Raw genomic sequence first — 24,201 nt, forward strand, 5'->3', positions numbered from 1 at the left:
CAGCCGGTGCGATCCATGGCGAACCTGGGATAGAAACGCACCCTACCCTCCCTCCGTGAGTACAGAGTAGTGAGGCGCCGATGGAAATTGAGAAGCAGTGACTAGCCTCGGTGCTAGCTGGCGTTGAGGATCAGGCTCTACGAGGTAAGGTAGCTCCAACAAGATTGGTGCTGAGGTCAGATGTGTGAAGGTCCACAAGGGTGTCATGGATGCACGTTTTTGCTAGGCAATGGGGCTAGATGATGATCCGTTTGCGATTAGTCTAGCCGGGGGCCTCTCTAGGCTTCCCGCCATTAGCCTTGTCTCTTCGTAAGGCGTGGTTTCCGAGGCACGTCCATCGTTGGCCAATCCTGACCGGATGAAGCAGACCGAAGATTGATGAAGAGACGCAAGTTGGTAAAACGTAGGCAGCCATTGGACGGGGTGCGAAGCGAGGGGACCAACTGGCCCCCTGTCTATTGTGCGTGGCCCAGCCAATAATGGCTGGCATCGCGCTTGCATCTCCTGCATCGTGGGGGCCGCCAGGGCGCAGCTGAAGGGTACCCTGCGTGCCTGGTCGTCTGCCTATTTTGCGCTGGGGTCGAAGGAAACGAAGCAGACGGATGAGCACTGCGATAATCGAGTTCCCTGTGCCAAGTTGAATGGGACGAAAACGGACAACACCGAGGCACCGGAGAACCACTTGGGGGGCGGCTGAAGACATCGAATTCCAGCTCGCCCTCAACGCGATGCAACGGCAGCCAATCGTTGGCGCCTCATCGTACTTGGCTCTGGTTGCCTTTAACTCACTCGTCACATCCCTGTGCTCCGTACTCTGACTCTCATCGGCGGTGCGATGACTGTCTCATACGGGGATTTCGGTGAGTGTCTCGCGCTTCGCGAGGAACTGTGGGGAAATGAAGGCGCATTTGCGCGGGATGAGTCGATCTCCCCTGGCCTCAGCACATGTGACTGTTGTGTTCGTTGAAGGCTGTGAGGTTTGTGACTTCATTCTTTGACGTTGTCGTAACCACGTTCGGTGGAAGATGGCGCTGCAATGTCGCCTCTAGGCGTACGCCATTCCCGTAAGGCAAGGCGTTGTATCGTATCGTCCCTTCGAACCCCAGTGAGCCCAACACAAGAAGTTACCAGACGAGGGTTAGCACTTCGGTTCGGGTTAGCGGGCGTCGGGCCGTTGTCGAAATCTGTAGATGGTGTCCGTAAACGGGGGCCGCCGACTTACAGGGCGTCCCGGGAATAGCTCTAGCCAGCCTGATGTTGATTTTTCTCATCAGTTCTCAACAGAGCTCAGAGTCCGAGTTCTGCGCTGTCATGAGGTCTCACTGAGGCCCTGCCGGTGTGATGCGGAGTGCAACTCTGCGCCAACATGCATATACTGCGCAGCGGCGCCAACATGTAAGGAATGGCTTGACGTTGAGGCCGGCCGGTGATGTCCGTCGTCGTCGTGATGTCAGCATCTTGGCTGTCAGCACTTTGTGCACGCAGCACACCCCTCGATTTGAAGCTGGGTGTAGTGTGTACGAATACAGATATCTGTAGGTAATTAGCTGGCTGCAGAACAGGCAACCCTTTCTTTTCTCCCCCTCGTGGGGGCCCGCAAACAAATCGAATCCTCCGGCCGTCGTCGCCGAGTCCATTGACCGGTTGCGTTGCCGTGCCGCTGGGCTGTGCTGAGGTCGGGGGTCGCGTTCATATTCCATCCCGTCATCGCTTACAGGTCACTGTGTTGCGATTACACGAGCCGAGGTTTTTGCCTGCAAGTCAGCCTCCACCGGGTAGGACCGTTGCCTGCCGCCTCCGCCTCCCCCATCCGACCTCACCAACAACTCAACTCGCCTCAATTTGTATTTTCACGTGTGTAATTTGCTGAGATGAGTGGTATGGTGCATTTTCCAAAAGATGTTGGCAAGCGGAGCGAAGTTCCGTCTCTTTGGATTGCGGGGTCCGAGACACCACTGATCAAGACTGGCTTACAGCGCCCAGAGTCTTCCGGTGAACTTCAGTGGCATCAATATCAGGTTCTCCGCCTTTTCCGAAATGTAAAACGATACGCCAATTCTCGTAAGTCGTAAGCAGTGAAGCGTTGCGCCGATGCAGCTGACGGCTCCGTGACGACACAAGAAGATTGAAGACGGAGAATCAGTCGCTCATGGCACTGACAGGTGGTTTGTGTGAGGTCATTCGCTACATGGAACTTCTACAGCCGGACTCATGCACCGCTACTGACACCGGTGAACCATGTCACGGCTGACGGCCGCTAAACTAACAGTTTTGGGCTGTAGGGCTGAGATGTTGGCTCTCTATCGGTGCGGTGCTGGTGTTTCTAGTCTCGTCTGGTGCGATCCTCAACCCCCGCGGTCAGCTTACTGCACAAGCGTGGAAGCCCCGCGGCGGCTTGAGCGCGTATTTTTGAGGTCATTGGCCAATCCTGGTGGTACGGTCTAGTAATCTGGAATCTTTCCCTCTCATGGATAATGAACAAGATGTGCCGGATTGAGGCTGAAGAAGTCTTTGCCTAGAAACGCATGTTCAGGGCATCGGCAATCAAGAACCTGGCGAATGAACGACAGGCGATCGTTAAAGATGAGATGAGAGGCTGTTGTGGCTTGCCCGGCCTTGATACATACTTACTCAGGCGAGTACGATAAGAGTCGTTTACAGATGGCGTGCACAACGTCGAAATGTAAGAGTCTATCGAATGCGCACTGGTGCTCCGACTGAAGACTTCCTCCCAGCTAGCATACCCTTTCAAGCGAGATAGGTTGATGAGATGACGCATGGTTCCCGACTGCTAAAATAAGCATTTGTGATGCGTGTCTTGGCGCTCGAGCGTTTAAAACGTGAAAATGACGTGGTGAGAAGCGTTTGTAAGCATCCTCGAACAAGAGACGTCTGGTCTGCGTCGGGAAGAAGTGCTTCGCCATAGTGATTGTCGCCGGACTCCTCCACTGCAACTGCAGCAGCATCGAAGGGCGAGGGGCAGCGAAGTGAATCAACTCTCTGCTTCCCTCACGCGAAACAGTTCGTTTTGTGGTTCTCTTTGTAACGTGATTCAATGGAGAAAACAGCATCCGCGGAGCTGTTTCGCTGAAGGACTGGACTGAAGCGCTGAGCCACTTGTCTGAGTTGAAATATGCGCAAGGGGCTTGACGCCGAGCCGAAGATTGAGACGAGACGCGTGGTCATGGCCAAACAGAGTTTGGAAATAGATGAGCAAGGTACTGTAACTGTAGCAGAGTCAATCGCATCCTGTATGAGGAGTGGCAATTATTCATCCACTACAAGCAGCAAGGTCAGTAAATCGGGATGGATTGAATCGGTTAAGAGCACACCTGTGACTCTTGAGAAAATAAGGCAAAGTGCTCCTGTCGTGTGAGCGCTAAGGAGTTAAGATTGGGATTCCTCAAGCAGCGCTAGTGACAGAAGCACACTCGACGCTCCAGGATCCAGACAGGTGCCATGAACCGCAGATTGTGGGAGAAAACAACAGTAGCCGCAGCCAGCGTAGTGAGATGAAGATTGAGTTTGCCATGTCGTTGCAGCGAGATGATGAGTTGATTATTTTGGGCAGTGATTGGGTGATTTTGGGGTGAGCTGGTCAAAATACAGTTTTAAAAGTCGCCGTGACAGGCGCCTCCCTGGCGGGTCCCGAGCTTCAGGGTCGCAGTGCTAAGATGCTGGCTCATTGTAGGTACTCCGTGTCTTGGAGAAGTCGAGTTTCGAAGAAGCACGTCACCCATTCATCGGCTAACGAAGCCTAGGAGAAGGAAACTTGGAGATGATGTGAGGAGGAGGAGAGGTAACCACAGAGGAGCCAGCATTGAATGTCACAAGAGCAATCTGGAATCGGGCAATCAGCAATCTGAGGGAAGGAGGAATCGAGACCGAGGCGTACCTTCCATTGCGGATACACTGCAAGGTACCTACCTTAACCAGCGGAGTCGTCATCTGGGGAAGGAAAGAAGGACCCTACAAATGTGGGAAACGGGAAGGACCCTACCTGTGACCTAGGGACCTGCTTCCTTCCAGTGTTACAAATCGAAGGTAAGATGAGGGAAGGAAGGAAGGAATTAGGCAAGAGGTAATTCGCCTTAAGGTGGAAGGTGCCAGGTAGGTAGGGGGTAGGTACCAGGGAGGAAGGAAAGAAGGAAAGAAGGAAGGAATCGTTCTTTCCGCGATTGAGGTGTCGCATTCAGCATCAGCAGTTGCACTCGTGCTTTTCGGTCCTGGCTGCTGTTTCTCGCATCTTGACGCCTTGCATCTCCGCAGATGTTCGTGTTCCGTCTCATCTGATTTCAGTAATTCTCTGCAAAAAGTCGCGTATTCGTGTCTCGACCCGACATCCTTCGTATTCTCTCACCTTTTTCTCCCCTCGCGTGCCCTGCTCACCTCAACTCACCTGGGCTGGTTGGAGAACCAGACAAACAATCTCCCGACACCTCACTTCTTTTATTCCATCCAGTCATCCACCATCCCGCCCATCTCTTACGCTGCTTTGCGTAAGGTATCTCGGGTGACACGACACCTCCCATACGGACTACGACCTGCAAGTCGCAAACACCTTGGTCACGTCGTCCGTCTCCTTGCTTTCCTCCAACCCCTCCCTACTTCTTATCGGCAAAACCATCAGCACAAAAGAAACACAACACACGCCAATCGCCGACGGAGTACGAAAAACGCCTCCTCCTGAAGAGGTTCCTTGCATCGCACCAAACGCTTCTTGGCACCTTGCCCCCTTTCCCGCTCTGAAACTAGCGCCAGGTCGACAATCCGCTGCGCCAGCTAGCAACGGCCGACGCTGGCAATTTCCACCCTCAAATCAAACCCTCCTCCCTCCCTCCGTCGCGCGCCGACAGATCTCGTCCTCGACAATCTCGACATTCCTTCCAACTGTTTGCTTTGCTTTGCTTTGGTCAAGCCGGCTTGCGCGCTCGCGTAACGTGCTCTTGCTTCGTCGTCCTCGGCTACCCGCCGCCCTCTGCGCTGTCGACGGTTACTCCCGTCCGCTGTCTACCCACAAACCACGCCCATTGTCCTACCGCGCGCGACGCTCGATAGCCTCCCTGTCCACATCGTCGACGACGACTTTGGCTGGTACGAAGAAAAGAAAGAACGGGAAGAGAACAAAACGAACACGACGATCGACTTCGATTGACGACCGTCCGACACGACTACATCCACCCTCGACGGGCATGCCTTGGACATCATCATCATCATGATCGCTCTCGCCATTCGCTCCATTCGCGGAGCCGTCGCTCGCTTCTCGCCAAACTCCTACTCCTATGCACCCTTGACCAGCGCCAACTCCGAGCCTTCATCGCCTGGCGGATCCAACAACCTGCCACCGCAGTCTCAGTCTTTCCTCGCTCGGTTGACGGCTATCCTCTTCTTCCTCCTACCCTCGTTCGTCCAGCGCCGACTTCGACCGAACGACTTCAAACACCGACGCTTATACCCGACATCATGGCTTGATGGATTGCGCGGCGTCGCCTCCCTCATCGTCTACTTCTGCCACTTCACAGAGAAGCATGTAGGATGGTACTCCCAAACCTACGGCATTAGGGAGGACGACGACCATGCCGCTTCCTCGCCCTTGCAGCTGCCCTTCCTGCGTGTCATTTTCTGTGGCAGGCCCATGGTCCACATCTTCTTCGTCATCTCCGGCTTTGTCCTGTCCCTCAAGGCCCTGAAGCAAGCGAGGAAACACGACTACGACGGTCTGCATCGCACACTTTCCAGCAGTGTCTTCCGCCGCGGATTCCGCCTGTTTCTCCCCACCACCGCGTCCACTTTCATCATCATGATCATGGTCCGCTTGGGCTGGACCGGAAAGCCACTTCCCACACTATGGGAGCAGCTGATTGACTGGAAGAACGCCGTTTGGCAGATCACCTTCAGCTGGAAATGGGATATCACCCAGTTCCTGCCTTATGACGTCCACCTCTGGACCATCCCCATCGAATTCTCTAACTCGTTGCTGCTCTTCGTCGTATTGACCGGTTTGAGCCGCATGAAGACGTACTTGCGTCTTGCTTCAGTCGTGGCCATCATGGTCTACTCACTCCAGTGCGGCCACTGGGCCGCGTTCGAGTTCGTCGGCGGCATGGGCATCGCCGAAATCGGTCTCATTCAAGAGGCCCGTCGCGAGCGCGCTGCAGCTGTGGTCCAAGACAAGGAAGCGTCCGATATGGAGGCCTCTGTGACGACGTCATCCAAGTCTGCCTCCATCGGCAGTTTGGCCTTGAAGGCTTTTCTCCTTGGCAACCTCGTCTTTGCCCTGTTCGTCGCAGGCTGGCCCAATCACCACGCCGACGTTTCCCCAGGTATGTCGAGACTGTGGCACAACACAATGGAGCCCTTCTTTACCATGGGCGGTGACTTGGTGTCTTTCCCCTGGTACGCCCTCGGCGCGATTCAGATCGTTATTGCCCTGCAGCAGATCAAGACGCTGCAGAACCTCTTCGTGACGCCACTGGCACAGTACCTCGCCGATATCAGCTACGCCCTTTACCTCGTCCACGGACCCGTCCTGGATGTGTTCTCCCATCGCTGGATGCCGGTTATCTGGGCCATAGTCGGTGGCAGGGACTCCGCGGGCATGTTCGGGCGTCTTTTCGCGTGGTTTGTCGGAATTGTCGTACTCGGAGTGCCCACCATCATTGGCAGCGATTTATTCTGGAGGACGGTCGATGTCAGGAGTGTCCAACTTGCACGATGGATCGAGTCCCTCTGCACACGAGACGAATAGACTGGACTTGTTGCGTGAGGGTTGAATAAGGCGTTCCAGGTTGCATATTTCGGAGTTCGGGCCCTTCATGTCGATATAGACATTGTTTCCTTTGTAAACTGACAGACCTGTAGAGCCACAATTGGCATACCAACAATGAGATTTTACGTTCTGCAGTAGTCGGTTCTGATCGGCGGTAAATGGAGTCTCACATGAAATGGCAAGCAAGACTAGCTCCGGTTACAGTTGACGCGTGTTCGACGGGGAGACGGGGGGGAGACGGCAGAAGAAGGAGACGACTAGACGCACGAGAGGCGCGACACAGACGGGACGACGTTGTTTTATGAACGGCAGTGACGGACCAAGCCGCCTGGGTACTGCAAGGCAGTGCGGCACATAATAAGCAGTTCGAGTGCGACGAACGAGCCGCCGGGTCCGAGTTGGAGGCTTCATTGGCCCTTTTTCCAACTCCCGCAAACCCGCGGTCCCCCATATCCCTGCCAAGACCCGATTAAAAGCTGCAAGACAAGGGGCCGGGCAGCAAGAAGACCTCGGAAAACGATTCGACAGCAGCGAGGACGACTTGGCGTTGGTTGAATAGGTCTGGTATTTTTGGTTGATGATGACGGGCGCGCAAGGGGCCAGGTCTTGGAAGAACCACACAAAACAGCGCAGCGCACACACATGGGTCTGTCCGGCCCGGCGCAAGATTGGGCCACTAACAGAGAGGGCGACAACCAAGACACCTTGGCGATGCAAATAGGATGACGCCCAGAGAATTCGTCCTATCGTCTGTCTTGACGGGTCAGTACAACTGTTTTGCGTTCATCACACGAAGTAGGCGTTGTGCTACGAGCAGGACACTCATTGCCTGCGTTTCCGTTCGGGGCCCCTACGGAGGGTAGGGGACGGGCGGCTTTTCTGTAGCGGCAGCGACGCCGGCAATGCCAAGAAAACTGCCGGTGGGCGCTGTCTCTACAATCGGGCGTTGACCCCGGCGACAGGGGCAGAAGCATTTGCCATTTCGGGCCCGGTTTCCACAGAAAACACACGAGCGCTGCTGGGGCCCTGGAAATGAACGTTTCAATCCACCATCTGGGCAGAAAAAAGGCAAAAGAAAGACATCTCGCTTTCTTGAAGCACACGGTATGGCACAAGGAGAATTTAAGCTGTTCTCATCGGGTTTTGAGAAAGAGTTATCTCCAAACTCCGGGGAAGAAGCTAGACAAATAAGCAAGTCTGTGTAAGTCTGTCTCGCCATCTTAATAATCATGTATCCAAAACCCGAAGGAGCAGCCCACAACATGTTCGGCGATAGGCGAGCCAACTAGTGGTTAACAACCAACAAACAGACCAAACACGATTAGTTCTTCTGAGTACCTAGCCTGCAGCGTCACCTAACGCCGATGGTGTCTGACACCGTGCTTCTCCCGCTGCCAATTGCCATGATCTGGTCAAAGCCACCGACATGTACACCTCGCCCGATCGACAGTTCCAGACGTCTTATTTCCGCTTCAAACCGTTGAATGCCTTCCACAAACTCTTGGCCCACAGTGTGATTGGGCTTGAAATGATGTTGGTCAGACGGGATGGCTTTAAGCTTGCTTGCTAGCTGAAGCCTTGACGGCAGCTTTACTCGCCCCGTCAAGGGGTAAGCCCAATGACTTCCTGAGAGGCATGCTGACCGCAGGTGTAAATGACGGTGCAGTGGTTGGTGAGAACGCCATGAGTTTCTAAGCCAGTGCTCGACAACAATAGTTGTTGTTGTTGTTGGGCGCATGGTCATGTTCAACACCACGGTAACGTTTTTTTTTTTCTTGATATAAGACGTCGCTCCCTCTCCCTCTCTGAAGCCTCGATGAAAGTGGCTTTCTTTCCAGGCAGACTTGTCATCGCTCCATCTTTGTATTTTCAGTAAATTGTGCATCAACTCGACATAAGACGCCATGGCACCTCAACTGAACTGGGACACCAAAGGCAGTGACCTCGTCACAACTTACGCCGACCACATCAAGGGCAAGACGATCCTCGTAACCGGCGTATCCCCCGGCGGCCTCGGCGCCGTTTTCGCCGAGGCCGTCGCCGCCGCGGCCCCCGCAACGCTCATCCTCGCCGGCCGCAACACCGCCAAGGTCCAGCAGACGGCTGACTCCATCGCCGCGTCCCACCCCTCGGTTGCGATCAAGCCCCTCGAGCTCGACCTCGGCTCTTTCAAGGGCGTTCGCAAGGCGGCCGAGACGGTCAACGGGTGGGGAGACGTACCGCACATCGACGTGCTCGTGAACAACGCCGGCATCATGGCCGTGCCGTTCGCGCTCACGGAAGACGGGTTCGAGAACCAGTTCGGGACGAATCACCTCGGCCCGTTTCTTTTCACGAATCTGATCATCGGGAAGGTGCTTGCCGCGCCTGCGCCGAGGGTTGTGATGGTTAGTAGTGACGGGCACAGGGCTGGCCATATCCGATGGACGGACTACAACTCTCACGTACGATTCCCCGTATCGCAGCTCCAAGATCGTGATAGCCCGTTATTGACAACGGAAACAGGACGGCAAGCATTACAACAAGTGGTTCGCGTACGGACAGTCGAAGACGGCGAATTGCCTCATGGCGTTGTCCCTCGCCGAGAAGCTGGGTGAAAGGGGTCTTTTGAGTTTCAGTCTGCATCCCGGTGTCATCTGGACCAATCTCGCGGACCATATCGAGGATTTCGATTCTTTGAGTAAGCTTGAGGCGACATCTGATGGGGTTTTTTACTGACAAGTGGATAACAGAGGCACACGACATCAGTATGGGCAACAAGTACATGTGGAGCGAGTTCAAGGCCAAGACGCCTGACCAGGGCATTGCGACGCATGTCTATGCCGCTTTCGCTCCCGGTCTGGAAGGTAAGTGACTTTGAGAGTTGATTTTTACATAGCTAACCAGTGGAGGTAGACTTGAATGGCAAGTATTTCAATGACTGTCGGCTTGCGGATCAGTATAAGGAGGAGGTGTACCCGTGGGCTACAGACAAGATCGATGCCGATAGGCTTTGGAAGTTGAGTGAGAAATTGGTCGGGCAGGAGTTCAAGTTCGAGTAGCTTTATAAGGGGGCATAGTCAACGGTCTTGAGATTATGGCGCAGAAGAGTCACAGACATCAATCACATAGCCACAATCTTCTCAACACACTTGGAATATGCAGTTGTTTAAGCCAAAGAGTTTTTTTATTATTAAGCCCGCTCGATTCTTTTCATATTATGATTATATCATCCTCCCACCAGTCCTCACATCACTGCACAAGGCGTGTTGAGTTGAAGGATAGTCGTCAAGTGATGTTCCCCTCCAGAACATGCATACACTCCAGCAGATACTGCGCCGAGCAGCACCTCTTAAATCGAGTTCGGGAATTCCGCCAATAGCAGAGTCGTCAGCTTACTCCAACTTGGACTTGATCCAGTCCGCAACACGCTTGTAGGTGCCGTAGCTGGAGTACGCGGTGTAGGTGGTGGGCTGGGGAGGAGGAGGAGGAGTAGCGTTGCCGTAGCTGCCGTAGCTGGAGTACTGCTTGTAGGTGTAGTCTTCGTAGCTCGCGTAGGCGTTGACCGCGGCCGGGACGGCTGAGGGGGTGGGCTGGGCGTTGTCGGGCACCGGGGCGGCGAGGACGGCCGAGGCGGCGGTGATCATGAGGATGGCGTTGACCTTCATTTCTGCGGTGGCCGGAGGTTTTGAGGTGAGCTGGAGAGGCTGGCTTGGACTGGTGTCTTGACGACTGGCTATTGGAGTAGCGAGAGGATGAGAGGATGATGCTGGTGGTGATGAGGAGAAACTTGAAATGAGCGGGCGGATGGAGAGGTTCTTATGGAAAAGTTGACGTGAGTGACTGGACACGAGCGATGTATCTTTGGTCAAGTAAAGACGTTAACGTCCTCTTGGTCTGAGATCTTCCTCCGGGCAGGAAGGTGAGATGGAATGTTGTTCGGTGGCTGCTCACGATCTACCAGATGGCGTTTTCCTCTCTCTTCCGTCCAGGGTCCTCAAGCTAAAGCGGAACGGTGAACAAAAAATACAACGAGAAATGAGACTCGGCAAACGAGGGGGCCGTAAAGTGACGTCTGCGGAAAGCGTTGCGTTCGATGACGGGAGGCATGGAGATGGTGAGATGCGCGTTGACCGGACTGCGGATGGCGTCCTGGATTGGGCCGAATGCGGACTCTGCGGTGGGATGGGCACGGGTAAGTTTGAGATGTCTTAGAATTCATCATCAGTGATGTACATGAAGAGTGTTAGGGGCAGTTCGACGCTCTCGAGATAGCGAAAGTCTTAATTGAGGGATCGACATCGTGTTCAATGATACGATCGTGTCGACTTCGAGGTTGTCATAGGCCCGAAGGTCTGCAGCAGAGTCAGCCGGACAGGCCAAAACGCTCACGAGGACGTTCCCTGCAATTGTCGGATCTAGATGAAGGGAGGAATGTCTTTCGATGCAATGAGCTACATCGAGTGTCTTGTCACCCAGTCACAAACTCCTTGACACGGTATTTCCGGCCACGAAGTTCTGTCTGAAGCCAGCCACTATGGGCTGGTGACTTACACATGGCGTTGCAGAAGGGTAGGACGTACGATACCGTCGCTCTGGCTACGGGCTCCCTCTCTCATCCTCACGAACACTTGTACAAGGTATTAAGATTTTGACTGGGTAACAACGATGCTATTCTCGGAATGGCCTCAAGCTGTGTGAAGAGGATTGTGAGATGAGGTTGCTCAGACGGCAGCTCTCCTCCAGCTTCATCCTTGGAAGGGAAGATCAGCCCTACTAACGCGGAATTGGCTGCGGGAACATGGCGGTTGCAGTAGCGTCTACCCCCCCTGCAAGTCTTGCTTTTCCCAGTGGTAACGAAGGCGCTAAGCTTGGAGCTTGGGGGCAGCTGCGTGCTTGACAGCTGAGCTGAGATGAGATGTCTGCAGCGAGAGACACATCTTCTGCATGTCTCTGTGTCCCGCAAGTTTACCATCGAAGGACCTCGTGGCAATCGGTGTAATCGACAATTTCTTTGCCTTTCGAAGGAATTCGATCCCAGCCGGACTCTGTGGAGAGGTCTGATTCGGATCCTGGGAGACAGCCCGGCAGCCATGCGTAGAGTCTTCAAGAAACAGATACCTCAAAGAGAAAGGGATGATTACAACCAGTGACAGTCGCACGTTTGAATTGGGGGATTTATTTTGTAATTTGGCACGGACTGGACGTTCTCTTCGCAGGCCTCTTAAAAAACTCCAATCTCAAGTATTGGCCCAACAGAGAGATATATTGTCGGATGTAGCTGAAGTTTTTCAGATGGCATAGAGAGGTCATAACGATGCCCTGAATTACCCATGGTAGATAATCACAACTATCATTCTAGTATTCGAACGATTAGCTCAACTCATTGGTCGAACGATTCGCCAACCTCAGTAGTCAAAGCGCCGGTCATCAGCCATTCCACGCTTTTCTCGCGGTAGCCCACCACATTGCCCTCCTCACGGGGGATGTACTCCGGGAAGCCGTCGTAAATCTCCTTCAGTATACCCCAGCTGGTCTGGCCATTGATCCTGTACGTTTCGGTGAGATTGAAGGATGTAGTGTTGGCAGAGGCGTAGAGCAGGGGGGTCTCGGTCATGTTCACGGCAGCGTCGATGCTGGCAATAGTGCTGCCGAGGGGGTCGAAGGCGCGGGCAGCGCCGATGGCGGCCATGAAGTTGTAGGCACCGCTCATCCCGGCATATGCGCGGCCGTTGGCGGCCTCGACCAAGACGTTCTCCCACCAAAGGGACTCCTCGCCCTCATCCTGCAGGTATGGGAAGGGCCCGAGATGCAAGTGCTCGACCTGGGCGCCCATCAGGTAGCGCGTGGTGTGATACATGTGTTCACCGCACTCGAGCTGGCCGATGCGGCCGTGAGGCGTCGCGACCACCTTGATCTCGCTGATGTTGCCGTCGGTGAAGAACCATCTCTCGGAGCCGGAGGGACGCAGCTTGTGGCGGTGGTTGATGATGCTGCCGTTGGGGGCGAGCAGCGTCTGCGTCATGTAGATGTGGTCACCCAGGCGCTCGGAGTATGCCAGACCACCGTAGATCTGGGCATGGGCGATGGCGTCGACAATGCGGTTCCAGTTTGCGTCTCCAATAGTGAGGGAGTTTTCAATGTAGCTGGGGAGGTAGTCCACAGTCCAGTTATTCATGGCATTACCCTTGGGGAAGCTGAGGTCTGTTAGTACGCTATGATAGATATTTTCAAAGACGCAAGAAAACTAAGTTGTTTTACCCTGGAAACCACAGCTCGGGAAACGTGATAAGGTCAGCGCCCTCTGCTGCGGCCTTCTGGATGAGCTCGATGCCGTAATCGACCGTCTGGCCGATGTTGAGGGTGACGCCGGTCCAGTCCATGTTCATCAACGGCATGGGCCAGTTGGGAGGTGCGCTGCGGACCATGGCAACTGTGAAGTTGCCGTCAGTAGTGACGGCGCTGCTGAGACCGACGAGGGCCGCCATCACCTGGAGTTTGAGTGAAGAGATCATGATTCTTGGTTTGTCTTGCAGAAAGAGTTGAGTTGAGCCGAAAGAGATGGCCGAGTCTCTGTTGCCTGGTTTGAAGAGACCAATGTAAGAGATCTTCGAGAAATCAAGTCTTTAAGTATTCATGGACTTCTCTATTTTCCTCGCCATTATCGTTGTTATCACATCGCCATCGCTATCATCAATAACATCTCCACCATTATACAACCTCAGTTGGTGATGGACTTGATTAATCGCTCACCGCTGAACGTCATGCCAAGATAGAGCTTATAAATCGAGCTGGCATAATGCAAGACGTTGCGTAAGTTAACACATGGGCAGCTCTCCAGATCTCTGATCTCGGTATCTCGGTTTTTGGTGTTATCACAATCACAATCCCCGACGACCATGGGCATCAAACGCCGAACGCAAGATGCGAGTCGTAAATATAATGACACATTTCCCGCGTTCACTTTCCTCTTTTACTGAAGAAGGAGACGATTACCGTCACCTGTTCGACTCCCCTCGATGCAAATGAGAATATCTCGATATCTCCAACTACCACACCACGGACGTCGCATTCTGAACGTCAACCACGAGTTTGGATGTACTCAACTTGGACATGTGTTGAATCCCAGCATCAAAGAAGCATATTATATGCCATCTCGACAAATTTTCAGTACGGGCTATCACAACTTGCAAGTTAATACCTTCGTGTTCTCGATACTATCAGCCAAATCCCCTGCCCGAGTCGGACCAGTTCACCAACCGTATTGATCATCAATCTCGGTAACAAACACTCCTCTCCTTATCTGACAAGGAAAGCTTTGGGAACATTGCGATTGGTGCCCGCAGTTTTCGACGTTGACTAAGCCTATCATTCAACGGCCTATAAGTTCTTCAATACTTCATGCCATGTTCCCAGGCAGTCTTCGGGAGACAAGAGGCATTTAGTCACAGGTTCTGCTTGTCAGCCGCATGTGCTGGTAGATCCCGTGTCGCAGAACGCCGTCGAATACGGCATTCCTACCGCGATTGTCATGTCTTGATGCCAATTTTGGAGGTTGGCAGGTGTGGGTGGGAAGGCAATTTGGGTTGTGTGCGTTCCAACTGTTTGCGGAACCACGCGTGGCAACCGGGGCGATGATTTTCAACGCCCCGTCGTACGTGGTACCATGTCTCAGTGTTGAATGATCTTGTGTGTGAATTTTCCCATCCCCTCGGCGCCGGGCGGGTGAAGCATTCCTGGGGAGAGACAATCTGGTCGTTGTGGTTTCCTCTCCCTTTCCTCGATCGCGTTCTCCCGAGGATTCCAAGACCGTCGCCCCTCCCCTCTTTTGAATTTTGGAAAAGGCATCAGGTCATGTTGCAGAATACTTTCTTTTCTTCCCCTCATTCTCTCCGTTAGATCTCACGACGTCGACCCCCTTCATCGACGATGATGCAGCCAAAGGAAGAGGAATCCTACTCGAAGCCGCTCGCCGAGCGGGTCGATGAGTCTGAGGAGGACCTCGAGTCGCTTGATACGAACAGCAAAGTCTGGGAGCACAGGGAAGGGAGGAAGAAGGTCTTGGTGTATGCCGCGGCTGCTGCTATCCTGATCGTGACCAACTTCATTTCTGCTCGTGTCGGTGCTCATCTCGCCTCGGGCACGACGGACCTCGATAACGCGTGTGCTGAGCATACGACGCAATGGTCGCCGCTTCTGAAAGATGTCGACGTTCGATACGACTGGAAGCACTTCAACGGGTCGTTCTTGGAGGAAGACGTGTTTCGGAAAGAGGGCTCGCCCGAGGTTGATGCCGCGTGGGAGGCTTTGGGCGTGGATTGTAAGTTCAGTACTGTTTCAAGGGTATGAGTGACAGAGTGCTAACACAGAGATAGATCGCGCGGGAGTCATTTCGATTGAAGACGGCTTGAAAAGTGGAATGAACATGTCCTTCGTAAGGAGGTCAGAGAAGTACGGCGCTGGGTTCTATGTCAACGTCGAGGGGATGCACCACCTCCATTGCTTGGTCCGTCAAACACTGCTTGACTCCGGTAGAGTGCAGTGAAGGCTGACTTTGAGAACAGAATCTGGTGCGGAAATCACTTTACTATAACTACGACTACTACAAGCAGATGGGCATGCACGCGTTTGCCAACGACGATCACATTCTAAAGCTTCATGTTTGTAAGTCTTCCAACCCAACAAGACGCCTTGTACTAGCTCGGGGCTTTTCTAACCTCTCGAAGCACATTGTCTAGATGCGGTCCGACAGGTGCTCATGTGCAACTTCGATACGGGCGTCCTTGGCCAGGTCTGGGCCAACGACCCTCCCTCGCCGTTCCCAGACTTCCATACCACGCACAAGTGCAAGAATTACGAGGCCATCCGGCAGTGGGCTGAGGAATTGCAGGTTAGAGATGACCCTATCCTGGTGTCGTAAACTCTTGAACTGACGTGAACTTCGTCCAGGCACCTCCGGCTGGCGAGCTCCCCAAGGATTACACCTCTCCGCCAGGGCCGGGTGATATTCTCCCGCAAACTCCGTAGATAGGTACCAACGAGACGTTGCTAGAGAGTTTTGAGGAGATGGGCCTTGGAACTTGACAGAATTGAGTTGCCATGTTTGGGCTGGTCCGTGAGATGCACTTTTGAAGACGAAATAGGTGAAAAGCAGCCTCGGTGCTGTCGCCGGCCGGATCCTAGGATTGGAGCATGTTTTCAAGAATGTCTCTTCAGGGGATCCAGACGACAGAGTTTGAAATGAGAGATCTAGGACAAAACATCTGCGGAAAGAGTCAACTGACTTACACGCTTCATGTTAGAAACGATTCATGGATTTGGTGAACTGGACGTGGACTCAACCTGTTGCCTTGTGAACACACAATAATCGAAGAACTATGTGACTATAGTATTAGTGCGAGTGAAACTGAGGATGAGATGCACGAGAACGAGGACAATTCGAATTCACACAAGATTATTGCACCTCACGAGGAAATTCATCTCGAACTAGAGGAGTATCTGCCCATCTCGGGTTGGTGAAGCTATCATTCGGTGGCCGTGACGTCGACGACATCACACGATGTTTGTGCTCATGAACAGTCCTTGAAGGTTTGTGAATAGCGAGATGCCGGTGGTCAAGCCACTGAAATTATCAAGTCAAAGGACTCAAGGCCATTGAGTCGGTCACAGGCAAGCTAAGCATTGAGAGACCTCGTTCCAAACTTCCTCGGATGATCATCGTTTCATCGACCGTGATATCCTCACTAGGATAATTGAATCAGTTTCTCCCATTCAAACAATGATCGAAAATGTTTGATAGACGCAAACCAAAATTGGCAAGCGACCTCAAGCCTCCTTCTAATCGTGCACAGATCGATCTACATCAATCTCAAAGCAAGGGATGAATCTCGACACGGGCTAGCCACGTGTCAACCTCTGAGCAAGCTCACAGACACAATAAACCGAGTTCCCCTCGGACAATGCATTCAATGCAAACGTCCAAAGGTCACACTAGCCGACAGGTTTGCGGTACTACTGTAGGCCTCCATCAGTCTGCAAGGGAGCGTCGGTCGGGCATGGGAATCCGCACACGCAGAGATTTATTTGCTCCTCAGAGGGGGGCAACATCCAGCTGCCGCGTCCGTCCGTCTCACCTTGGAGAAAATCGAGAGGCTGGTGGGATCCCTGCTCGGATAGAGATTTTCGATCTATCCCAACCTCCTCATTTTTTGTATGTCTTTGGAAGAGCCAGAAAATGTATCGGCCGAGATGTTCGTCTGAAACGCCCCGAGGTGAACGTCAATGCGCGCTGCGGCGTGCCCGCTAGCCCGGAAGCCTAGTGGGTCCACACCGTTCGTTCCCCGATTGTTCGGCGGGGTCGATCATCGGCGTAGCGGGCAGTAGTGAAGATTGCAGAAGAAAAATATTGTCTATGAATTGGTTCTTTCTTGCCTGGGCCAACCTCCTCCATTAATTCGTTGATAGTAGTACGTTTGGCTTTAAAGTGGTGATCTGTAATTAGCTCTTGTCTCATCGCGGGTCAGGAGTTTGGGTCTTGTGTTAACCGCCACCTCTGGTGTTGGTGACGTTGAGATGGAGATGTTCATCGTGCTGACGATGAATAGATGGAATTTTCAACTATGGTCATCAAAATGCAGCCACGTAATGCAAGCGAAGCGCTCATCAAGAGCGAGCCAAGTGCCTACCATGTTGTGAGCGTGAGCTGGATGTTTTACGGTAGTCTCTGCCGCTGGCAAGAGGCGTGACGCCAACGGCCAACTTCGACATGAGTTGCTTTTAGGGTACTGGCCCTTGCAGGTGTTACGCTGACCTGCAGCAGTCGAAACACAGAAATCAGTCCGGCCCCAAGTCATCTTGCCAGATGAAGCGGTGGCGACATGCAGACCAGCCTCTTGTGGGCTCACTGGGCTGTGTCGTGCTTCCGTACTACTGCAATATGCATATCAGTTGCATCATTGTGAACAGGAAGTGTCAGAGCCTCGCATGGCGAAGCCAGGACGGCCGGCGTTAGCTGAAGATGCTTTCGGGCACACAATGACAGAGTTAGTGGTGTTGGATTTGACGACGTGGCACGAGGTATCGCTGTCCGTGTCGGTGGACGCATGAAGTGTGTTGGCGAGCGCAACCACCTCAGCCAAGATGTCCAATTGGGATGTGGAGGCAGATAAAGAAGTGGCAGGAGAATCTGCGGGAAGTCAAAGACCGAATTACGATCCGAGTCGAGTTGGGTATGGTTGTTTCGCATCAGTACAAGTGAGGCAGAGTTGGCAACGCAACGTTGGCTGGTCCCAGTTCTATGGGCCATGCATATCTGACAGTCGAAGCCTGAACTCCAGGAAAGTCAAATTATTGAAGCATGCTGATCATGGACCAACAATCTCTCAAGTACCTCAGCATTGGTGCTAGATCGTCATGGCTCTCGCCATTGTGGTTGGTGAGGGGCGACTTTGGCCTCGACAAACGGCCAGCAGCAAGCCAACGAATGGCAACGCCGAGGTGAAGGCCGTGGCCCGGTGTTGAGGCCTAGAGGTCGCAAGAAGAGGAGAGGATCATCCGGGATGAGCGAGAGGTCGATAAAGGCTGGCGTCACCTCGTCGACGCAGGACCAATGATGACATTATACTTTGAGGATGGTTGTGGTTGAAGACGGCGCGGAGGCCCGGAATCCAACAGACCCGGCCGGCGGGAGGCGAGAGGCCATCGACCAGACCAGTTGGCCATGCGCGATGAAGAGAGGCCGCGATGGAAGACCTGGCGTGCCGTTCTCCTGGTGCCTGTCAAACGACCCAGTCGAATTCCAGCATCAGCTTGGACGGACGTGAGGACGTGTAAGGTCGGGCCATGGCTATGACACTTGTCCTGGAGGAGCTCGAGCGGGGAAGTGGAGGGCGAAGTACCGATACGAGGGCGAGGGCGAGGGTGAGAGGGCAGCTCATTTCACCTGCATCTTACCGGGCCGGGCTGTCTTGGAGTCTGAGGTGAGGGCGGCTGAGCCAACAGGCCAGTCTATGAATGGAATGAGGGGCGGATAGTTGAGAGAAACGTTGGATGCTGATGCCTCGACCTCTTTGTAAAATCCATGGTTGTGGTGAACTAATGTTTGAAGGGATGACCATGGAAACAGGAACTGGCAGCTGTAAAGCTTTGATACGCATTGAGATGTGTTGGCAGTCGTTTGGAGGTGACAATGCAAGTGAACAGGTAGACAATGTCACTGTCACTGTCACTGTCCGTGGTCGATGGACGGCAGTGGTTGCAGCTTGTCGGCAGGTGCCATTTTCGCGTCGCGCTTGCCGACGGATGCGAGGGGGTAAAGTGGACTTTATCAACGCGTAAGGAAGGTACGGATATGGATGGGCATGGGTGTGCGCATCTGTATCTGTAGGGCAGGCACAGACCGGGTGATCTGACGGTCTTTTCCATTTAAAAATGAGAGAAGTTCGCGGTGAGAAACGAGCAGGAAGGGAGACGTGATTTCCCTCGCGCCATTCGCCAGTCGTGTCGCATATACCCACTTAAACACGTCGCGTCTGATTGGACGTCTGATTGCAGGTCGCGGAAGAGGGAAAGAAGCTGCAGTAGCACCGCCCTCGCGCCTGCCAATCAGAAGCGGAAAGCGGCCGTCGCATGAAGGTCGTTTTCCGTGGAAGGGAAGGAACCATTGAATCTGCGGTCTGCGGTCTGCCTTCCAAGTTCAGACTTGGTTTTGGATGGCATTCGATGTCTCTCACTTGCATTCGAGTGTCGGCAATTGATTTCCATTGGTTCCTGTCACGAAAATGGCACGTTTTACCACGTCTGCGGCCTGCCATCGCCTGCCATTGCTGGTGGACGGTTGCTGATTGCCTGTGTCGTGCTTGCTCAATTTCGCAACTGCAGCCAGCCAGCAAGACCCGACCTGAACCATCATCTCCTTCCTCTTCCTCTATATCCGTACTCATCATGAATTCATTGTAATCAACATGTATCTACGGTAATGCCAAACAGAACCGTCTGAGGCCTGAGCGAGCCCTGCCAGTGATTGCCCTTGCCTTCGGAAGGACTCCCTGTCATTCGTCCTACGGTACTTTAGCATCCCAGCTGGAGTAGACCAGGGGCTCGCTTTACCCAGTTCCCTGCACCCGCGTCCTTCCTTCTCCACTCCGCTGATGGTGTTTTCCCTCGTCTCGTTTTTAGAGCAAGGTACCCGTCATCCCGTCTTTTCAACGCCCACCGCGTTTGTACTCTTCTCCTCCTGTTGACAACCCCATCCATCCAAGCCGCGGCGCCTAACGAGACACTCGGACGAGACACGCTTCCAGCTCACCACACGCCGGCTCTCTCTTTTTTGCTGCCTCTGCCTAGCACTGCTTTAGCCTCTCACCCAACACCAACACCAACGCCAGCACCAGGGCCTCGCATTAATCGACCAACACCGCCTGCTACCCATCCAAGACGATCCCCCTCACCATTCACTCCCGTCGCCCTCAATCACTGGCCGAATCAAGCCCGCCCCGACCCTTCCTGGACCTGGACCTACCGATACCTACTGAAGTACATCCATCTCCGGTTCTGTGCGCGCGCGAAAGAGAACGAGACATTCATGAGCTGCTGATCCCTGCTCCCTACCTTATCGACTCGGTCTTCGCGACCTCTCACACTCTTTTCTCCCTCCATCCCCCCCACGCCAGCTGTCCGACTCGCTCTCCGTCACTCTCAGTCTCTCGCTCTCTCATCCACTTCCTGCAACAGGACCCATCCAACTCCTCGATTCCTCTGCGTGGACGAGAACAACAAACAAACAAATACGCTCCTTACCCCATCACGCCTGACATCGCCTTCCGATCCCAAGGAACGTCAACCAACGTCTGTCTGGCACCGACTTGCTTCGCCGGGGAATTAGATAGGTGCTGAGGGGACACCCGACTGCAGCAAGCTCAAGGTCCCCCGTTCGACACCCCCGTTGTCCCCGTTCCCCACGAATCGAGTATCGACGTCGATCAGAAGACGAGTCTAGAATTGGGTATCGACAACACTCAAAGTCGCCGCCTGGTCGCTGACGCACCACAACACCACGCAATCCGCCTCGCTGTTGTGCGTCGCCTACCTTACCTCGCACATCCACTTCGCCGCGCCAAAACAACACCGTCCACGATCCACACAATGGCTACCATTTCCCGTCAACCATTCGCACCTCTCGACGGAGCGAGACTGCAGAACCTGACGAGCATCAAGAATAGACAGAATGGTATGTTTGATCCGTCACGACCAAACACATCATTCCTCTCCTCCCTGCCGCTGCCACTGCCATGTCATATTCTTGTTCTGCCGCCCCCGCAACTCTCCTCTCAGCATATGGCCCTGTGAGATGATCCGTCAGACCGCTTGAAAATGCGCCCAATGTGCCAGCCTAAACAACATCTTGAGATTCACACAAAATTACCGCTATGCAATTTTCTTAGACTGACTGTGCGACTAGCTATTTCTCCCTCTTCTGGCGCGAAGCGCAAAGCCGCCGATGTCGACACCGACGACTTCGAAAATGTCGACCCAGGCAGCCTCTCTAAGCGGTCCAAGGGCTTGGACAGTTTCTTCCCCTCCAAGGACTCCCTCAAGCCGTCCTCTTTCGTCCTGACCAAGGCCACGCCTCTCGCCGAGAGCCCCTCACTGATGAGCACCAAGCCGACTCTTCCTCGACCTCGCAGCCTCCTCCAACCCAAGTCACCCGCTGCCAGGCTCAACACCGGCATCACCAAGTCTTCCCCGCTCTCCGCACCCGCCGGCCGCTCGCCCACCCGTGGCAAGCGCTCCGGTCTTCTGTCCACCCGTCGTCGCACTGCCGGCCCCTACACTCGTGTAGACCCGCCTCTGTTCAGCCTGTCGTCAGCCGCCGCCCCCTTCAGCCTCGATGCCGCTCTCAAGGGTACCATTCCCAGCTATGCCGCCCGTTCGTCAGTCGCATCGTCTTCGCGCGCTGCTACCAAGGAGCTGCACGAGCCTGACCTGAAGGCCTCGTGGTTCTTCGACATCCACGAAGACACACCCGAGCAGGAGATGACCAACATGCTGCAGCATGGCACCTGTGTTCTCGATATCAGTTCCGATGAAGAGAGCGAGCGCAAGCTCAGCCGGGACCGTGCCGAAGGCCGTGACAAAGAGAACGTGCCACCTGTCGACGACGTCAGCCAGACCTCGTCTAGACGTACCGCGCATCGCGCAACCGAGGACGACATGATCTTTGAGAAGGAGAGGACAGCGCTGGGCGAGATGGACGCTAGCGAGTTCTACGCTCTGGGTTGCGACGAATCATCAGTCATCATCATCCCCGCCGATGAAGAAGACGAGGAAGAGCAGCGCGAGCACGCTCCAATTCCAGAGATGGACGAGCCAGTACCAGAGCCCAAGATCGAGTCTTGCGAGCCTTCTGTCGAATCCAATGACGTCGACGAGCTCATGGGCAAGTCCGCCGAACCAGCAGCGAAAGCAGCCCTGCTGGAGCCTATAGAAGGCACCGGGGAGAGCTTCGAGTTGTGGGAGAGCGGAAGCGCAAAAGACGAGACAGAAGCGGTTGCTGTTGTGGACAGCTGATATTTCATTTCGGTTTGCTTGGCTTGACTGGCTTTTTCTGCTTCGCTTCCAACTATTCACCATCATTTTTAATTACGGGTCCACGATTCATGCGGCGTTGGCTAGGTTTTTAAGGGAGGGACACTCGGCTGGGACTGGATGGACGACGACGAAGCGAGGGAACCCGGGAACACTTTTGCGTAGGATTCAAGGGGCTTGGGACTGTGTACAAAGGAGGAAATGGAGCAATGCTGTCTTTTACTGTTCAAATCATTGATATCCTCATCAATAGAGCGTTGATGCTTGACTTGGGTTCTGGTGGCTGTTGTTGGTGGTGGTGGTGAGATCCTGTGAGGGAATTTACCATGTATGGCGCCACGACATGATGGTCCAGCTTCCCATATAAGCACATGGCTCTTCTTCTCCCATTACACGAAAGATGCCTAGCGTGGACGACTGCCGCAAGTCGACGACTACCGGTGTACTGCATTTGAGCTGACGATGGATGCGCCAGAAGACGCTCCAGCTCCACGTGACGCGCACCTTCCAAGGGCACCCGGGCGGGGCTTCGCAGCTCCGTCCGTCGCGAATGCTCTACAGTCCACGTCCTCCAACGGTTATTTTTCCCTAGGTTGCAACTACTTCTGCCTACCTCTATGCCAATCCTTACTGCTATTCGCTCTCGTATCGGCCTTGATATCCGTTGTTACCCCTGAAGTATTCGACCAGGACTCATAACCGTGGAGTGGTGTACTGACACCTCTCTGACAGCTGCAGTGACCGTTTTGCACTGCAGCGCCTACCGGAGTTGACAACACCTCAACTTATTTCATCAACTCCGAATCCACACTGATTCCTGGTGTGCTACCTTACCTTTTATTGCAACCCATTTTATCCACTACGCCAATGGCCTCGATTAATGACTTGGCTACAGCGGCCATAGCTTCATCGGTCACCATGAGCCCCGGAGACGGCGCAGCTCCAACGACCCCTCCCGCCGGCGTTGTCCGCGGTGCCTTAATCGCCTTTGAAGGACTCGACCGGAGCGGCAAGACGACGCAGGTCAAGCTCTTGGAGCAGCGGTTTGTCGAGCTGGGGAAGAAGGTCAAGCTCATGCGCTTCCCGGGTGAGTGGTCTGCAAACAGCAGTATTTGGACTTGACTGACCAGAAGACTGCGGCGGTGTGTAGATAGAACGACGCCTATCGGACAGATGATCGATGCCTACCTCAAGAGCTCAGTTGAGATGGAAGATCACGTTATTCATCTACTGTTCAGCGCCAACAGATGGGAGGCGGTGTAAGCATCATCTTACTCTCTCCTCTTTCATTCACTCTCATCACCATGAGCAAGGGCATATTCTGACACACCAAAACAGGAAAAATATCCAAGCCCTCCTCGCATCAGGCACAACAGTCATCTGCGACCGGTACTACCACTCCGGCATCGTCTACAGCGCCGCCAAGCAGAACCCCTCGCTCAACCTTCAGTGGGCGCGCGCCCCCGAGCTGGGACTGCCGCGGCCGGACCTGGTCCTCTTCCTCGATCTCGAGGAGTCCGACGCCAAGGAACGCGGTGGTTGGGGTGGCGAGGTGTACGAGAAGGCCGAGTTCCAGCGGCGGGTGCGGGAGCTGTTCTGGGGCCTGAGCCGTGGACAGATCGGAGCAGACGGTGTGCTGGGCGAGCAGGGTCGCGAGGACGCCGAGTTCAAGCAGGAGAAGGAGGATTTGGTCGTCGTCGATGCGGGTGCGAGCGTTGAAGAGGTTGCTGAGGAGATTTGGAGGAAGGTGGAGCCTAGGGTCGAGGGCGTTGAGAAGGGTGAAGCGGGGGATTCCGTGAGGACCGTCTCGTGAGTTTCGAGGGCTAACTCATGACGGAACTGAGCTTTCAAGAGTGGTGACGGTCTGC

At 54.1% G+C, this 24,201-nt stretch overlaps 7 protein-coding genes across 7 annotated transcripts; 5 read left to right on the plus strand and 2 right to left on the minus strand.

The window, feature by feature from the left end:
• Positions 1–5,215: 5,215 nt before the first annotated feature.
• CkaCkLH20_05501 (hard surface induced protein) lies at positions 5,216–6,748 on the plus strand (the record flags this gene model as incomplete). The annotated part of the gene is made up of 1 exon (XM_038888220.1): positions 5,216–6,748. The coding sequence occupies one exon, from the start codon at positions 5,216–5,218 to the stop codon at positions 6,746–6,748; it is 1,533 nt and encodes a 510-aa protein (XP_038746696.1).
• Positions 6,749–8,673: 1,925 nt separating this feature from the next.
• On the plus strand, positions 8,674–9,810 carry CkaCkLH20_05502 (short-chain dehydrogenase reductase family; the record flags this gene model as incomplete). The annotated part of the gene is made up of 4 exons (XM_038888221.1): positions 8,674–9,156; positions 9,275–9,449; positions 9,502–9,615; positions 9,665–9,810. 4 exons carry the CDS (start codon positions 8,674–8,676, stop codon positions 9,808–9,810), a joined length of 918 nt encoding a protein of 305 aa, XP_038746697.1.
• Positions 9,811–10,143: 333 nt separating this feature from the next.
• CkaCkLH20_05503 (uncharacterized protein) lies at positions 10,144–10,416 on the minus strand (the record flags this gene model as incomplete). The annotated part of the gene is made up of 1 exon (XM_038888222.1): positions 10,144–10,416. The coding sequence occupies one exon, from the start codon at positions 10,414–10,416 to the stop codon at positions 10,144–10,146; it is 273 nt and encodes a 90-aa protein (XP_038746698.1).
• Positions 10,417–12,131: 1,715 nt separating this feature from the next.
• On the minus strand, positions 12,132–13,263 carry CkaCkLH20_05504 (uncharacterized protein; the record flags this gene model as incomplete). The annotated part of the gene is made up of 2 exons (XM_038888223.1): positions 12,132–12,945; positions 13,010–13,263. 2 exons carry the CDS (start codon positions 13,261–13,263, stop codon positions 12,132–12,134), a joined length of 1,068 nt encoding a protein of 355 aa, XP_038746699.1.
• A 1,414-nt stretch (positions 13,264–14,677) lies between these two features.
• Positions 14,678–15,775, plus strand: CkaCkLH20_05505 (tat pathway signal sequence; the record flags this gene model as incomplete). Its single annotated transcript, XM_038888224.1, has 5 exons — positions 14,678–15,068; positions 15,124–15,254; positions 15,313–15,412; positions 15,475–15,638; positions 15,698–15,775. 5 exons carry the CDS (start codon positions 14,678–14,680, stop codon positions 15,773–15,775), a joined length of 864 nt encoding a protein of 287 aa, XP_038746700.1.
• A 5,115-nt stretch (positions 15,776–20,890) lies between these two features.
• CkaCkLH20_05506 (uncharacterized protein) lies at positions 20,891–22,315 on the plus strand (the record flags this gene model as incomplete). Its single annotated transcript, XM_038888225.1, has 2 exons — positions 20,891–20,975; positions 21,207–22,315. The coding sequence occupies 2 exons, from the start codon at positions 20,891–20,893 to the stop codon at positions 22,313–22,315; spliced, it is 1,194 nt and encodes a 397-aa protein (XP_038746701.1).
• An 885-nt stretch (positions 22,316–23,200) lies between these two features.
• On the plus strand, positions 23,201–24,146 carry CkaCkLH20_05507 (putative thymidylate kinase; the record flags this gene model as incomplete). Its single annotated transcript, XM_038888226.1, has 3 exons — positions 23,201–23,420; positions 23,484–23,592; positions 23,672–24,146. 3 exons carry the CDS (start codon positions 23,201–23,203, stop codon positions 24,144–24,146), a joined length of 804 nt encoding a protein of 267 aa, XP_038746702.1.
• Positions 24,147–24,201: the final 55 nt, after the last annotated feature.

The sequence above is a fragment of the Colletotrichum karsti genome, assembly GCF_011947395.1.
Source record: "Colletotrichum karsti strain CkLH20 chromosome Unknown Scaffold15, whole genome shotgun sequence".
Taxonomy (NCBI): domain Eukaryota; kingdom Fungi; phylum Ascomycota; class Sordariomycetes; order Glomerellales; family Glomerellaceae; genus Colletotrichum; species Colletotrichum karsti.